General features: G+C 40.8%; 1 protein-coding gene and 1 long non-coding RNA gene across 3 annotated transcripts in view; one reads left to right on the top strand and one right to left on the bottom strand.

Annotated features, from left to right (window-relative positions):
* Nucleotides 1–4,265: 4,265 nt before the first annotated feature.
* On the bottom strand, nucleotides 4,266–6,416 carry LOC149064437 (forkhead box protein G1-like). The gene has a single exon (XM_089254744.1). It carries the CDS (start codon nucleotides 6,174–6,176, stop codon nucleotides 4,941–4,943), a length of 1,236 nt encoding a protein of 411 aa, XP_089110870.1. The 5' UTR covers nucleotides 6,177–6,416; the 3' UTR covers nucleotides 4,266–4,940.
* A 249-nt stretch (nucleotides 6,417–6,665) lies between these two features.
* LOC149064436 (uncharacterized) overlaps nucleotides 6,666–17,980 on the top strand; it is a 76,686-nt gene continuing 65,371 nt past the window's right edge. Inside the window, exon 1 of one of the 2 annotated variants that reach the window (XR_016195733.1) lies at nucleotides 6,666–6,968. This is a non-coding gene — a long non-coding RNA (uncharacterized LOC149064436). The remainder of the gene's footprint in view (nucleotides 6,969–17,980) is intronic. The other variant, XR_016195732.1, reaches the window with a different exon arrangement.

Raw genomic sequence — 17,980 nt, 5'->3', positions numbered from 1 at the left:
CCCCCATTCCCTGTCCTATCTTAGTTGCAGCCCTGGTCAACCTTTCGATAAAGATTTTCAATTGCACAATCAAGTACTCTCAAAATTTTAGGATTTTCTACCGGATGGTTGATACTTGAAAAAAATTTAAATTTAAATAAAAAAAAGTACTATTCGATCATTTTTTGTGGTGCCCCTTTTCTCTTGATGCCCTAAACACGTGCTTATTTTGCTTAAGGGTCATATACGGCTCTGTATCCTATACATACCAGTGTTTCTCAAAGTGTGCTTCGCTGCGAGCTGGAGATATTGATTTGCGCGCCCACTTATGTTTTGAAGTGGTTCTTTTATATGGAAAAATATCAACCCCAAACTATCTATTCGGGAGAGCCCCAAATGAACCACGAATCTAGCCATGGCCCCCACATCCTGGAGCAGGGCCCTAGGCTGGAATATTTTGCAGGCCCCCCCCCCGACAAGACTTCCACGGGCCCCTTCATGATGAATTTATAGCGTGAGAAAGCAAAAAAATTGTCCCGGGCACCAGGGGTGGAGCCTTGTCAGCCCACCCCTTTGAGAACTACTGACATACAAGGTGTCCTACAAGTGCTGATGCGGCCTTTATCTCATCAACCGTCCGTCGTAGAGGTTTAGTTTCAATTTGAAAAATGTTCAAGAGTGGACGGACAGGGTAAGCCCTGAACCATTTTTGAGAGTGAAAACAGTACAGTGTATAACAAAATAAAAAAAAATCTAAATTTTTGTATGGTGTGCCTTGTCCTCTAACTTCCAAATAGAAAGTTGTTGCCGTGTCGCTCCCGAGGCGAACAGAAAACAAAACTGACGCCTCTAAGTGCAATATTCGCTAAGATAATTTCAGTGCAAAAATAGAAGAGAAGTTATGAAAGAACAGCAAAAACTAACGGACAGCGCTCCTTCAACAACTTTTCCCCGATTTTTCGAATTCGAATATGTCAGCGGATATTCCAGTTGAAAACATGGGATCGCTTTCTAATTGGAAGTTAGAGAACAAGAGGGCCGTATAAAATTTAGATTTTTCATTTTTATTTTGTGACACACTGTATTTTCACTCTCAAAACTGGTGCAGGAGTAATTTTTGGACACGTTTTGAGTATTTTTCAAATCAAAACCCTACCTCTACGACGGACAATTGATGAGATAAAGGACGCATTAGCACTTACAGGACACCCTGTATATACTGGTAAACATTTATACGCAGTTATTACCAAACGCCAAACATAAGCGATACGAACAGATTTTTGATATTAAAGCAACATGAATAGGTTGTTCCCACTATTCGGAGATTATTATATATAATTGTTGCCCAAACTATCCTAATTACCAGTGCCGTAACTAGCCATTCCTGTGCCTTGTGCATTTAGGCACCCTCTGTCCCATTCTTGGCTGCCCTTCCAAGTGGGCCCTGTGTGGATGCACCTGTTGCGCATCTGCTAATTACTGTTGACCTAGTCACCAAGTTACGGCACTGCTAATTACTGTTAAACTTTTATGTGTAGTTATTGCCAAACATGCAAGCGATACGAACAGATTATTTGCCGAACATAAGCGGTACGAATAGATTATTGCTTGCCACACTTCAGAAATTATAATTGCTGCCGAAAAAAATAAAAACTGTCTTTATTCAGTGCCGTCTTAACGCATGGACCCACCCGGGCACGGCCCGGGGGGCCTCAAATGAGAACCAGTTAAAATTTTTGATAATTTCCCAGGTAGAATCTCTGAAAAATCACTTGGCCCGCTGCCCCATGATGCTCTCCTGTCCTTATTACTAAGGAAAAACAGATACTTTCCGGATTTCATGTCGAGGTGAACTCGGAAAGAAAAGCCATCTGATCTCCGGTGGGTCTCGAACCGAGGTCCTCTTGCGTACCGGGAAAGCATACTACCACCTATACCACTGGTGACACGATCCCTGCCTTCCTTATTTCGAAGTGGGTTCGATTCCCGGTGGAGATCAGATGACTGACTCGGTATAAAATCAAGAAAATATCCGTTTCCTTGATATTGGGCTGAGAAAAAAGCCATCTATCTCTATCTTAACTGTTGGACTTTTACGTGGAGTTATTGCCAAATGTAAGCGATACGAATAAATTATTGCCACACAATTGGAGACTATTATAATTGTTTGCCAAACTTTTGTGATTATCTCAATTATTGCCCGAACTGGCATGACTATCGCAATCATCGGCAAACTATAAGCTACCTACCGACTATCAAAACAATGTTTTCTCGCGCTTGTTGTATGGGGTGTTTAAATGAAATTAGTAAAAGGAATGAACTGGGGAAAAAAATTAAAATTGCCGACTGTCATAATTATTACCAAACTTAACCTTGAGTATCAAAGCGTGGGGGAGGGTATATTAAATAATTGCCGCGCGTCTCGGAGACAGGCGAATTATCACCAAACATAAGTGAACATCATCATGACAAATGCCTGGATTATCATGACTAGCGAATAACCATTCCAAACTTATCGTGACTTTAAAAATAATTGCTAAATTTTGGTGACTATCATAGCTATTGCCAAACTATCATGACTATCAAAATAGTGTTTACTCACGTTTCTATACGTATTTCAGTTGAATGAATTAATGAACTGGATCGAAATTTTAGAGAGCTTTTGATGCCTATCTTAATCATTGATAAACTTTGGTGACAATCATAATTATTGCCAAACATAATCATATGACTATCAAAACGTGGCTATTGAATTATTCCCACACTCTCTGGAGACTATATTATCACCAAACTCTTTGATGAACATCATGAATATTGTTTAGCTTAGCACAACTATTATTATCATTGCCAAACTATTGTGACTATCAAAATACATCGTTTTCTTCATATACTTTTCAATCAAATAAGTAAATGAATTAGAATCACCGAAGTTTAACGACCATCATAATAATGGTTAACTTTGGTGACTATCATAATTATTGCCAAACTTATCATTGACTATCAAATAGTTGTAACACAATGGAGACTGTAATTACTACTAAACTTATCATAACCATCAAAATTATTGCCCAACTTTGAAAAATGATAACTGTTGCCGTTATGTGGCCATCAAAATAGTTGCCACACAAATGAAGAGTGCGTAATTACTATTAAACGTATATAACTATCAAAATAATTGGCACATTTTGAAGAATGATATCTATTGTTATTGCCAGATTTACGATGATTATCAAAATAGTTGTTGCACTAATGGAGATTGTGTAATTATACTGTTAAACTTATCATGACCATCAAAATAATTGCCCCTCTTTGAAAAATTATAATTATTGCCGTTATGATGACTATCTGAAAATGGTTGCCACACAAAATGAGAGTGCATGATAACTATTAAACTTATCGTAATGATCAAATCAATTGCCCCTACTTTGAAGAGAGACAGTCAATGCCGTTATTGACTATCCAAATAGTTGCCACACAATGGGGACTGCGTAGTTACTATTAAACTCATCATAACTATCATTATATTGGCACACTTTGAAGAAGGATATCTATTGTTATTGCCAGACTTACGATGACTATCAAAATAGTGGCCACACAATGGGGACTGTGTAATTACTATTAAACTTATCGTGACTTTCATAATTATTGCCTCACTTTGAAGAATGATAATATTATTTTCAAACTTATAAGTATCAAAATAGTTGCCATACATGGTGACTGTGTTAATTTCTCTTAAACTCTCTCTCTTATGTCGACTATCAAAATAATGGAGACTAATAATTACTACCGAATTTTATCATTGACTATCAAAATAATTGGCAAATCAAAATAATTCTGAATAAATCATAAGTTTAGCAATAATTATCAAACTATCAAAATAGTTGCTATACTATGGAGACTAATCACTATTAAAGTTATTATGAATAAAAATAATTGCTTCACTTTGAAGAGTGATAATTATTGCCAAACTTATGATGAATATCAAAATGCCACGCTATGGAGACTGATAAATACCACCAAACTAATCAATAACAATTCAATTATTAATGATAATTATTATTAGATAAATAGTTAGCGGCTTCTTATTAGTATCCCGGATTGGATTCGTCATTAAACGGCACAATATTCGACTATCAATATATCATCGGAACGATCGATTATCATGAACATTTTAAGATAATTATCATAAAGAATAACGACAAAAAACGCAATGAAATAAACGATAATTAGAGAATAATTCATTTCATGGTCTACTACTCTTTTTTTTCCTCTTCTTTATTAATAATAAAAAAATCTTAAATGCTCAATAATCTTCTTTTTTCTTTATAATTTATACAAAAAAAAATTTCTCGTTCCCCCTAATTATATAATTATCACGCAATAATTATCGTTATTTTTCTTTCATCTAAAAAAAAAACCACAAGATAGTGATAAGGTAGGATGATGATAATTTCTTACCTAATGGTACGCATATACAGAGAGTTACAGATGACTTTTTTTTTGCTCACAAGATGGCGGTGATAATTAAATATAATTATAAGTCACGCACACAAAACAGTCCCCGAAATTAAAAAATAGTTTTTTTTTGTGAGGGGGAGTCCTTCGAAAGTCACAACTGGTCACTGATCGCGTTCAGAACGAGGATTATTTACATGGAATACCGGGTTTTCTTTATGGTAGGTAAATTATTATAAATATAGTCTATGCAAGAGATAATCGAAGATGATCCTGATGATAATCTGAAGAGGAAGAGCTTCGATTATTTGTGTAGGTATAATTGATAGTTATTATTATTTTTTTTCTTTCTATACGATTGATTTCTGTACAATAGGATGAAATGTTTCTCGGACTTGTCCGAGATAATTTATACGACTTAGGACACACACTAGGATTATCTCTTCTTGGAGACACACTGGACACATTTTCTGCGCTAGTACGACATGTAGTCCGCGTAGGGCGTACTAGCTCTGCTTCGAAAGGATCGGTATGGGTTTGTAGATCGTCGTGGAACCCTCCGTCGGTGACGACGCCGACGACGTCTGGGTCGCGGTCCTCGATGATGACGATGACGATGACTGTGCGGACTGGCAGTTCAGCGCCGAAACGGGCAAAGTCCTCAGCGCGTGCAGGTCGTACAAGGCCTGTCCGGGATTGACCAGAGGTGAGAATAGGTAACCGCACCCGGCGGCGAGCGCCCCGTAGTTCTGGGCAGCGGCCCCGAGTCCGAGGGTGGCGCACGTGGACGGGCAAGGTATCCCAGGCCACAGGTGCCTGGAAGAACTGTGTAGGGTGGAATCCGCCAGGAGACTGTCGACGTTGAAGCCCTGCACTGACGTGGACGGTGGCTTGGCTGCCATCGCCGGGGACACCATAGCGGCCATGTTCGCTCCCAGGCTCGAATACGGGTACTTGAAGGAGAGTAGGCTGCCCGGCGCGTGGAAGCCTCCGTACCCGGCCAGCGACCAGCCGAGCGGGCCGCCGGCCTTGTCGTGCGGGTGCAGTCCCGCGGCCAGAGCGGCAGCGCTGTGGAACAGGGGCGCGCCGGCCCTCTTGAACGCTGCCAGCCTGCTCCTGGAGGCCGCGGTAGTCCTCCTCCTCAGCTTGCCAGTCGTCCCGCCGATGAAGACGTCGTCGGAACTCGGGTCCAGCATCCAGTAGTTCCCTTTTCCGGGGTCGTCGTAGTGTCTCGGCACCTTCACGAAGCACTTGTTCAGGCTGAGGTTGTGGCGTATGGAGTTCTGCCAGCCCTGTTTGTTGTCCCTGTAGTAAGGGAAGTTCTTCATGATGAACTCGTAGATCCCGTTGAGGGTGAGCCGTTTCTCGGGGCTCTGCCGGATCGCCATCATAATCAGGGCGTTGTAACTGAACGGGGGCTTCTCGAATTTTGTTTTCTTGTTGTTGTTGTTGGTGGTGTCATCGGAAGAGGACGTCTGTTTGTTGGATTGTTGTTTTTCTGGCGGCGAGTCCGAGGAGGACGACGACGACGACTTGACGGGGGTAGTCTCTTCGGGTGTCGGAGGCACTTCCGCGGCTATCTTCCGGCTGAAATCCCGAGGAGTGTCCGCGTCCGGGGTCGTGATCACCGGTGGGCTCGAACCACCCCCGCCGCCCTCGTCGCCGTTTATGAGACTGCTGATGGTGAACGACGACGTCCTCCTGGGCATGACGACGGCTTCCGTACCATCTATCCGGACCATGTCGGTGATAGTGGTCGTCGTCTTCTTGGACGATAGCGGGAACAGTTCCGCGAAGGGCGTCAGTTTTGATTTCCCCACACGGCACACGGATGTACAAAAAACAGAAAAATGTGGTAAAAAAAATCGTGAAAACCGGAAACTTTTTACCAAACAACCGGTAGGAACCACAAACAACACATTAAATACGACCCTAGCGGTAGAATATACCGAACCACGGACCAAAGAAAGGGGGAGAAGAGATTTCTGTGTCCCCCTCCCCCCTCCCTCCAGCCGCTGCCGCACGCACACAATACAATATATATACACACACAAAACGCCGCTTGCTCCCTTCTCCAATCCTAGCTCCCTCTCCTCGCACGGAGTCACGTCACTCGTTGGAAAACCGACCAGTCGCAGCTGCGGAGAAGCTCGAACTCCGCCTACGGTAACGCCTAACGATAACACTTTCAGCCAATGTGAGGGCGTCTTTCTCTACACCCCGTCTTCTCCCCACGGAGATGATGTGAAATTGACTTTACAGTGTTGTGTGTGTATTTACTCCCGTCTGTGTCCTTTTCGGAGTTTTCAGAAGTGGCCGCAGAAAGGAAAAAGCTTTGAAGCTTTGCCCCCCCTCCCCACCCCCGAGGGTACACACTGTTCGGGGGACATGTATTCTATCACTATTTGTCGTTCAGGGGGTGATGGAGAAGGATGGAGAAAATACGGAAAGGAGGAGGTGACAACAGAGAAATAGAGACAGAAGTAAACGCCCCCCCCCCTCTATACCAGGTGAAATTAAAAAACCCCGAAAAGGTAAGTGCTGAAACAGTTTTTACTTATCCTTGTTGAACTTTACTTCGCTATATTATGCTGAAATATTAACGCCCCCCCCCCCCCCATCCGGCGTATGATGTCGTTCCCTTGATATAAGGCACTGAATACGGCCCCGCTTTGAGCCGAGAGAACTTAAATGATAAGATGAAAAAAAAAATTAAATTATTCTTAAGCTAACTATTCAGAAAGTAATTGTTGCTAGAGCGAAGTCCCACTCTGAAAAGTCTTGCTTGAATCATAAGCCCACTCCAGAAAGACAAGGTTGCTTCTTAGAGCACAGGCCTACTCTAAAAAGTCATTTTTGCGTAATCCATTAATCAAAAATCTGTGGCTTGCTTAGGCCCACTATAAAAAGATATTGTTGAATAGAGCTTAGACTTACTATAAAAAAACACTGTTGCTTACAGCATGGCTCACTCTAAAGAGTCATTGTTGCATAGGCCCACTTTAAAAAGTCACTGTTCCCTAGAATGTAGACCACTCTAAAAAGTCATTGCAGTTTAGAGTTTAGGCCTACTTTAAAAAAGCATTGTTGCTCGCACCATATCCCTACTCCAAAAAGTCATTTTTACTTGATCGTAAGCTCCTAAAAAAATCATTGTTGCTTGAACGTAAACCCCTAAAAAAATCATTGTTGCTTGAACGTAAGCTTCAAAAATAATTGTTGCTAAGAGCGTAGGCCCACTCTAAAAAAACATTATGGCTTAGGACTACATCTGAAGCTCACTCCAAAAAGTCATTTTTGTTTGATCGTAAGCCCCTAAAAAATCATTGTTGCTTGAACGCAAGCCCCAAAAATAATTGTTGCTAAGAGCGTAGGCCCACTCTAAAAAAACATTATGGCTTAGGACTACATCTGAAGCTCACTCCAAAAAGTCATTTTTGCTTGATCGTAAGCCCCTAAAAAAATCATTGTTGCTTGAACGCAAGCCCCAAAAATAATTGTTGCTAAGAGCGTAGACCCACTCTAAAAACCATCGTGGCTTAGGACTACATCTGAAGCCCACTCCAAAAAGTCATTTTTGCTTGATCGTATAAGCCCCAAAAGTCAATGTTGCTTAGTCTGGCCCATTCTAAGAAGTCAATGTTGCTTAGTCTGGCCCATTCTAAGAAGTCATTGTTGCTTAGATCATAAGCTTACTATAAACTTGGAAATCGTAATTTCCAAAAGTCATTGTTGCCTCGATCACGAGTCAATCATTGTTGTTCAAATCGTAGATCACCTACTATGTTATTATTAACTACGCGATATAAAATGAAAAAATCTATATGTTGAAAATTAAGAGAAAGAGTTCACTCTTCTTCATACACAATTATTACAAAAATTCAAGTGAGAATGTGGAGCCATTCAGTACCTAATGACTGCCCTGAAAAAGAACATTTATCTGTCATTATGAGTAGTCAGTATGAGTAGGATCATGTGTTGAGTATGTATGGCATAGACCCCAATGGTATGATCAAACTCAATTGAGCCCCGTTCCGTTTGCTTCAAAATTACCTATCAAGTGAGCAGCCAATTATTAAAAACTAATAATTAAAAAATCTGTTAATTAGTAATTAAAATTTTGTTAAATAGTATTTAGAATTTTTGTTAATTGGTAATTAAAAAACTAATTAAAACCATTTAAAAAGCTGTTCAATAGGAAGTGAAAGAATTATGAATAAACCATATAAAATTCATTCTCCCTGCATACCAACCAAGATTTTTTTACTTAATGAACTGTTGACACATAGAGAAAAATAATTAGGGCTGGGAATCAAAAAATTTTAATCGATTAATCGACCGGTTAATCGAATATTTTTCGTGGCCATATAATATTAATAGATGCTATAAAAATGTATCTCATTCATTTCACTCACCTATTCGGTTAAATGTAAACAAATATAAGAATAGGTTAAGAAATTGAGGCTGTGCCCGCTTCAAGCAATTTAATATGCTGAACATATAATTTCCCCGTAACAAGAAATTTCTTCACTCGGACCTTGTCGTTTTTTTAAAAAAATTGGTTATTTTTAGTTATTATTCACTGATTTCGAAATTACTTTCGATTATACTATTGTTTGTTTTCCTAGAAACTCCTTTCGAATGGTGCTTGTGAGGAGATTGAACTAATGCTTCCAAGAACACAAAAAACTAATGTTCGTAGTGAAGACAATGAATTTTTCGGTCGTGTTCTAAAACTCCTCCCATCAAACTCAATTCGAAACTGAAATCATCAGTTTTCGTTGAATCTAATTTGATCAACATATTGATTCAAATATTCTTAAATATGGTCACTTATCTGTAACCTATTTTCTCAAAAAAAAGAAAATCAATTCAAAAACTTTTAATAAAAATTGTAATCGAATTGATAGGTTCGATTAACTCAGCTAAAATTTTTAACCGCGATTAACAATTGATCGACCCGATTAATCGATTAATCGGACCAGCTCTAAAAACAATTGAGAATATTCTCTTCTGAATATCTGTTGAGTAAATCCTAGTTCTCATTTAAAATTTCCCTTGCCTGAAAAATATGTGTTGTCAGTTGATATTTCCCTTAAAATTTGATATTAAAGTCATTCAAATGATTCTAGATATCGCACTCGTGACTTACTCGTTATGTTTTATCTCATCAACAAAACATCTTGAAAGTAGGTTCTTTAGAGCTTTATAACAAGACAAAGCCAAAATATTTCTTTGTAATGAGATGGCCCAGGAGTCTTCAACCTTTCAGACACGGCGAGCCAAGCTGAAACTTGGCCAAGCACACGAACTCATGTGATTTAGAGTCACCTTAATAGAAGGGACAAATGGGGCCCCGATTTAAATAGGGGACAGAACTAATTGAAGACTTTAATTTATTCGGAAATTATTCTCCTCTCATTAATAATTAATTTTGATTGGTTCTGAAATAATTTTTTCACTAATTCTGAAAAAAGTCTGATCAACTTCTTATTAAATTAATTGAATCTGAAATTAATTTTAACCTGAAATCACTTAAAATGATTCTTTATAATTATTTACTTCGGTAATTCTGAAAATGTAATTATTATTTTCCTATATCTTGAGATCATTTCTTTCAATATGTATATAATCACTTCTATTGTTCTGCAATTATTCTTCTATTGATTGTGAAATTATTTCTCTCATTGATTTATGTTTTCTTTTCTCACAAATTCTGAAATTATTTGTTTCAAAAATTCTGAAATTATTTGTTTCAAAAATTCAAAAATTTCTTTCAGTAATTCTGAGTTTTCATCAATTTGTCCCAGAAAGTTATTTTTCATTTATTTTAAAAAATTTTCTTTCATTTAGTTTAGAATATTTCTTTCATTCATTCTAGAATTATATATATATATATATATATATATATATATATATATATGTATTTCATTTATTCTGGAATTATTTTTTTCATTTGTTCTAAATTATTTCATTAATTCATTCTAGAATTATTTCTCTTTCATTTATTCTAGAAGTATTTTTCATTTATTCTAGAATTATTTCTCTTTCATTTATTCTAGAAGTATTTTTCATTTATTCTAGAATTATTTCTTTCATTTATTCTAGAATTCACGCAGTTTTTCAATGTTTTCAACCATTTTCTCCGAAAATGATCGGTGTTCCACAACAAAAAGCTCCGAGGGCCAAATGTGGCCTGTGGGCCATGCGTTGAAGGGTCCATGCTTTAAAGCAAAGGATGTGCTAAAAAATCACGCAATGGAAAAATTGCAGTTCAAAAATTTTCTGAATGCTTTTTTTTCCCCCAAGTTTTCTGTAAGCGTTGAAGCAAAATTTATATTTTCGCCAGCTATTGCTGACGTACCACTCTTTTTCGCTGCTACGAGTTTGTTCACAGGAAGTTGATATATTTTTCCTTTATAATTGCATAATTTGATAAATTGCGTCTTCGAAAATATCTTCCCTTTATGTGATTTCGTGAAAAAAAATTCTAAAAATTCTTCAGTTACGTTCATATTTCCATCCAGCGGTGTTAGTCTTGGAAGTCTGGGGGAGTACGGTCATTATTGCTGGGAGGCACGATGATGATGATGTCAACTCATATATACATATATGCATTAGATCAGTCGACTCTACCTTTGACTCTAGGGGGCAATGCCCCCCCCCCCACGTATCTCCGTCCATGCCCCTCTGGTCCAGCACCCGGGACCTCGAGGCGCTGTCACTAAAAAGCTTGGATTTTTCACGAGTATGCAGCTGATTTCAAGGGCATAGCGAGAGGGACTTGGGGGTCTGGTGCCTCCCCTTCCCCCCCCCTCTGAAATGTGAGAAAATGACCGAAAAAAGGGGAAAAGATGGCCAAATCTATTGTTCTATCACTTTGACTGACGACGCCCCTGGCGGATTTCATATAAATGTATCGGATCTCACTGCCGATTCATTCGAATTTATAATTCTTTTGATATACATTCAACACTCTTTTATTTAAAAGAAAATCATTAAAAAATTTTAATTAATTAAAAAAGATAATTTTTTTTTTTCAATCTTGTTGCGATATCGCGGACTACCATTAGTTCCCACGGAGGCCACTTGGCTACCCGCAGGTCGCAAGTTTGGCACCCCTGCATAGACGGTAGGCTACTCCTAACTCAACTCAAGAAAGGTTGAAGACTCCCGTTTGTGGGGAAGAGTGGAGGAGTGGGAACTAAGTATTTTTCTTAGTCAGAGATGTCACCTTCGTCAGATCTTTTTGGATGGCAAACCATAAAGAAGTAAAGCTGGGAAACAATTAAGGGGCCGGTCGTCCACTGGAAGCTACCAGAAGCGAAAACAAGTCGCAGAACAAACAAGCAACCAGACAAGTCGCGTGTATGCGCAAAGCCGCTATTGAAGTCAATCTTGAGCATACATGCGACTTGTTCTGCGTCTTGTTTTCGCTCTTAGTAGCTTCCGGTGGACGACCGGCTTTATAAACGAGGCTGCTGGGTAAACGATGACTGATTAAGGGTACTACTACTACTATTCAATCGTACATGCACCTCTTACACGTTCCTCCTTGGAATTTCTAGCGAATTGGTGCATGCCGGAAATATAACGTGAATATCATGCTGTGAAAATAACGTGAAGTTTGTTTCTATATGTAATGCTTGTTACGTGTAGTGTTATTTTTTTAGCTATGAGTGAAGCGTAATGAATGAATAATTGTACCGTTGTAGGCCTGTTGCTCTCTGTGGAGAGACTTTTTAACGGGGAAATCAGCTCGAAGTAGGGAACCACAGAAAACCAACTTCAGCCGACTACTACTGATTGTGGATCAGTTTCCCAAACTTTTTATTCCATCGCTCCCTTCTTCAGGGAAATTTTTTCTCTTATCCCCCCCCCCCCAACTCAAGCCAACCCATATTACCATATAGCCCCGTTCACATGGGAAATAGAAAAAGCGGGTTCAAAACCCGCTTCAAGAATTTTCACCCATGACTGCCCTCCATTTCTTTCCTTACGAAGGATAAAAGTCGTCAAGCGGGTGCTATAACTCCCAATGCTACTGCAGTATTTGCACATGTGAATGGGGCTTATGTTATACTCGTAGCTTCAACCGCCCCCTTGGATCATTCCATCCCAGTAGGCGATATTGTCCACTTTGGGAAAAAACTGATGTAGATGATCGCTATGGGATAAGGGAGTCACAGGGAGTCAAAAGTCTGAGAACCACTGGCCTAAACAATAAGTAAGAATTTCGCATCCATATTACGCAGGGCACTAAACCAGTATTTCTAGCCAGGTGTAAGGGGGGGGGCTTTGAAAATCACTTCTTCCCCCCCCCCCATCCTCCATGATACCATGACGCTCTTAAGACGGCCTGACATTAAATTAGAAAGGTTTGACGAATATCACGATCGGGTCGTTCAGTCAAGTGTGTGGGCCCATGGTAAAAGTTGGACACATCGCCAACCCACTGTAATAAACCCACAGTTGTATGTTTAGAGTGTACGTGTGTGTGTGTGTGTTCTTCACGCATGTTTGTTTGGCCGGCCAAACTCGATTGAAACGAACCATTCATTTTTACCGTCCTCACACAGAGAACAACTGCAATTTAAGCAATTAATTTTTGTCGTAAATGGGCCACCCACGGAGCCAGATTAGGGCCTTCGGAGGATGAGAGAGGGAGCGACTGCTCACTCCCTTAAGTAGGAAATGCGGTAATTTTTTTTTTCTTTTTTCTACGAGAGAGATGTTTTTGGTGGGCTTCACAAAATGGCGATGGGGGAGGTGGGGGCGGCTCAAAAAAATAATATCAAAAGCAGTCGGCGTTTTTTCAACATAGTTGATTTCGATTGACCATGGAGGGGGGGGGGCTGTTTGATGAGATAGCACCCAACCAATCAAAAAAGTGAAACGAAAATTGAGTGTGCCCTTTCATGTCAAATGTTGGTGAACGATCCGCTCTTGCTTTGCGGGATGTTACAAAACAACAAAACACACACACACAGAAAAGACCGACCCATGGAGAGAGAGTAATAATCGTTGTCACAATGAATTGTCTGCGTCGTACCGCGCGAATGGGAAGTCGTTATAACGCGACGCGCTTCTCCATCTTCTTCCCGTTGTTCTAAACGAGGCTCGAAACAAAGAATTTAACCACATTTAAGCAGGGAGGGGACATCCTACAAGCTGAATCGTCGATATATATCTTCACACTCATGTCTGTATGTCGATAGTATAGACAGTGGCGTATTTACAGGGGGGGGGGGGTGGGTTAGCGGCAAATTTGATACATGAGGGATCGTAAAATGTGAGTATTCCACAAGGGTAGCATGAATCCTACTCTAGCTGGAGAGCGGGCGAGTGGCCAAACCAGTAACCCAAGGAGTTTACAAGCACGTAAAAAGTGAGCAAAAGAGTGACCTGGAGCATGTGCAATCATGTGAACGCCCAAAAGGGTGACCCAGAAAGTTCGGTCATATAAAAATGAGGACTTTATGGTGGGTACAGGCATTGCTCGTGACTAGAAAAAGGTTGAAAACCTTGGATGTAGAGGATCGTTAGGACCAGTGCCGTCTGAACGCATGGGGGCCTCAAGAGAAGAGGGGCCTCTCAAAAATGAGATCCGGTTGAAATTTTCTAGGATTTACCAGCTAGGGTCTCCGAAAAATCACTTGGCCCGGAGGCCCATGATACTCTTAAGACGGCCCTGGTCAGGACTAGATGACTTTTTCCTCAGCCCAAGACATCAAGAAAAAAGATATTTTCTGGATATTATGCCGAGGTGAATTCGACGAGAATGTTCATGAGGTCTCCGCCGGGGCTCGAACCTAGACCCTCTTGCGGAAAAACCGGGCAAGCGTGCTACCATCTACATCGCAGGGGACACGCGACCCTGCCTTCCTTACTTCACGCACTGCTGCGTGAGGCGCTGAAATAGAGGCATTAGTAGCCTTTCTCAACTTCAGAAAATAGCACCGGATTTCTGTTATGGATTCGCGTTAAGGCAACATCACCAATAGAAGAATGCCTCCGCACGAAGCTGATGACTTTACTAAAAAGTCCATATAGCCATTGGATATAAGTTATTACGAAAACAGGTAAAGATGGCGCTTGTGGGGGGGGGGGGGGTCGGCCTGCTGTATCCAATGGCTATAGGTGAGGCTTTGTTTAGTGACGTCACGAGCTTCGTGCAGAGGCCTTTGGTTAAGGCTATTCGACTTTAAGAGTCGCGTTAAGGCTATTTGACTTTAAGAGTCGCGTTAAGGCTATTTGACTATCAAAGACTCGCGTTAAGGCTGTTCGTGTCGACCATTAGAGGCTCGTTAAGACTGTTAGAGAGTCGTTAAGGTTATTCGCGTCGACTGCAGTGGATTCTCGCTCATAACGCTTTTCGGAAAACGTCATGTAAAAACGTTGTAAGCCAGAAAGCGCTTTAAGTGGAACGTTATAAGCGGGATTCACTGTATTAGAGAGACTCGCTAAAACTATTCGTGTCAAGTATTAGAGTCATTAAGCCTATTGGACTATTATAGACTCATTAAGGTTATTCGACTATCATATAGATTCACGTATCATATACATTCATAACGACAAGCTGGAAAAAACAGCTTTGTACTTACATTTGAAACTCATATTACTAGATCTCATTGAGTAGCCCCGTATATGGATTATGAGGCCCCGAGTCATGCCCACATAGCCTCCTTGGATTAAGATAGCCCTGGCTTTATGGATAGCTCTGCTGGATTCTGTGAAAGTAGTTACATTTTTTCCTTCATATTTAACTTGAAAGCTTCACAGCTCTTTGTGACGCCCATTTCACGACTTGTTGTGGCTCTGTTTCATCTGATTTCCACCCACGGTTCCCTTAGAGTAGGACCGCAAAAAGGCCATCTGGCTCCAGGTTGAGGACCACTGGCCTATAGACTATAGAGCAAGGGTGCTCAATCTTTAAAAGAGTGCGGTGCTTTCTTCTTCTTTTTTTTTTTTTAATTGGTTTGAAAACGTGTCGCAAGCCACTTAAATGATCTGGAAATGTGTGTCGCTGGCTGCTTAAGTGCTCTGGAACTATGCGGTGGAGTTATCTGCAAATATGCCGCGGGTCTCTTAAGTGCTCTGGAACTGTGCCACACATCACTTCAATGCTCTGAAACCAGTGGCGTCGGAGCCGGGGGTGCTGTGGGTGCTTGAGCACCCACGGTAATTTGTGACATGGATCCGAGCACCCCCAGAATTGATCCAAAAATTAAAATTTCCGATATAAAACTAAAGACGAGCACCCACAGTTTCGAAACACTTCCGACGCCCCTGTCTGAAACTGTATCGCAGGCCACTTAAGTGGTCGGAGAATGTGCCACGAGCCATCCAAATCATGTGGAAATATACCGTGGGCGTCTTGAATGACCTGGAACACTGTACCGTGGGTAGCAATGAACCACGTAGTTCATTTAAAAAAAAATTAGGTTTGAGGTCGTGGGCCACATGAGATGACTCCGAGGGCCACATTTGTCCCGCGAGCCATGGGTTATAGAGCAGCATTTCTCAACATATGGTTCACAGGCGGACTTGATAAATTTATTCACCCGTTGTAATTGATATTAGTAATATCCATGTTGGTTCAAATAAAATTATTCAGATGTGTGTGGCATAGTTCCAGAGCACTTAAGCAGCCAGTGGCACATACCTTGGGTTCACCATATATCACCGAGGTGAATGCGATCCTAAATATAACAGCATATCACTAAATTTTAACAAAGATTGCAACTTATTGCTTTAAATGCAATTTCTAATTACTGCTAAAGTTGCAGTTGCTGAAGGGTGTAGAAATAAAGGGCTGCTATACAAATCACAGTTGACAAAAATGTATTTCACGAGAAAAATATTCGAATGATCTAATGACCATATTTCATTGAGAAAAATTCCGTAAATCGGGATCTTCAATTAGCAGTGGCAGATTAAATTCGGTCGGGGCCCCGGGAGCAAAAGAAAATATTGGGGCCTTCCCCCTAAATTAGAAAAAAAAGTGTGAAGTTTGTGTTTTTTCTGGGCCTTTTAGAAGTCAGGGCGCCCGGTGCTCCCGCCGTTAAATCCGCCTCTGTAAATTAGTGTCCGTGAAATACGGGACATCGCCAATTGTCATCAAAAAAACATTGTGAGATTGAGGTGAAATCACCAATCGTGATCAGAATTTCAAAAGAAAAATTTCGGATGAAACGTTAAACATGACAAATAGGTGAGATGAATGTCTATGCCATAATTATCATAATATAATTTATATTATTAAAATGCAGTGCACTACTTAAGTAAATATTGCGAATTCAAATAAGTATCGGTGAAAAAACGGGACAAATGTATAAAACAAAACTGAACCACGAAAATTACAGATATGTCCCGTAATACGGTACATAAATAGTCCACACATTGTTACACCGACATTTCACTCTTTCTTTCTTTCAAACCGAGCACAACTCAGGTCTATCGCCATGGGCAATTTACTACCTAGTGAGTTGTGGTGGAAGTGCGTATCTAGTGTTGTTTCTGATTTTTCAGTGCTGCCATCTATGAGTCAGAAGTCAATTGAACATTTGTACCGTTTGTAGCCCTGTTGCTCTCTGCGGCGAGACTTTGCAACTGGAAGAGCGGCTGGCACTTAGTCGCTTCCGGTGGACGACCGCGCTTATAAACGAGGCCGCTGGTAAATGATGGCTGATTAAGGGCACTACTACTGCTACTAACAAGTGAATCGGTACATGCCGGAATGTGCTGTGAACCTAATGTGAATTTTGTTTCTGTGTAATGCTTGTTATGCGTAGTGCTGCCATCGGCCATCAATTTTTCAAACTGGGAGTAGAGGTGTAATGAATGAATAATTGTACCGTTGTGTAGGCCTGTTGCTCTCTGTGGCGAGACTTTTCAACAGGGAGATCGGCTCGAAGTTGGCGAGTCACGGGAAACAGTGGTGTTCGGCCCCAAAAGTCGCGATGCGAGTCCGTCACTATGACCACTTGACCCCAGACATTTCACTGGTCATTGGGTTCAGAAAGATTGAGAAACGCTAGTATGAAGGAATACTGCCCGAGTGGCGTGGTGCTGGTGATATGCTCGTCTACCACAGTGAAGGTTGCTGTCACGGTCCCAGGTTCAAACACGAGGGAGGATATAGATAAGATGTTTTCTCCCTAACGAGCTTGAAGCGACCACCGATGCAAGGAGCCTTCAGTTCCTTCTCATTAATGGCCGTAAATAGCGATATGGCCAGAGTGGTATAAAGGGGAATGACCACGAAGATCTGCAGATATAACTTTGTAAACGGGCCCCCGCCACATTTTTGATTGCTTGATTCAAGAGAACAGAGAGAGAGAGAGGAAATCAGGGAGAGTGACCATCATATTATTTCCTCTAGTTTGGACGGGATGATGGTAGTAGCAGTTGGCGGTTGGTGTGTTATACGTGCGGCAATGACGATCATATTATGATGATGTTGTTGTTATAATGGGTCTCTCTCGAATTCGTGCTCTAGACCCCCTCATACAATTGGGTAATTGCTATTATATAGCCGCTCTCT

This window comes from Pholcus phalangioides, unplaced genomic scaffold (genome assembly GCF_987345545.1).
Source record: "Pholcus phalangioides strain wild (caught in Gottingen) unplaced genomic scaffold, Ppha-v1.0 ptg000042l_1, whole genome shotgun sequence".
In the NCBI taxonomy this organism is placed as follows: Eukaryota; Metazoa; Arthropoda; class Arachnida; order Araneae; family Pholcidae; genus Pholcus; species Pholcus phalangioides.
The sequence above is the reverse complement of the archived record's forward strand: the minus strand, read 5'-3'. Positions and strand labels throughout refer to the sequence as shown.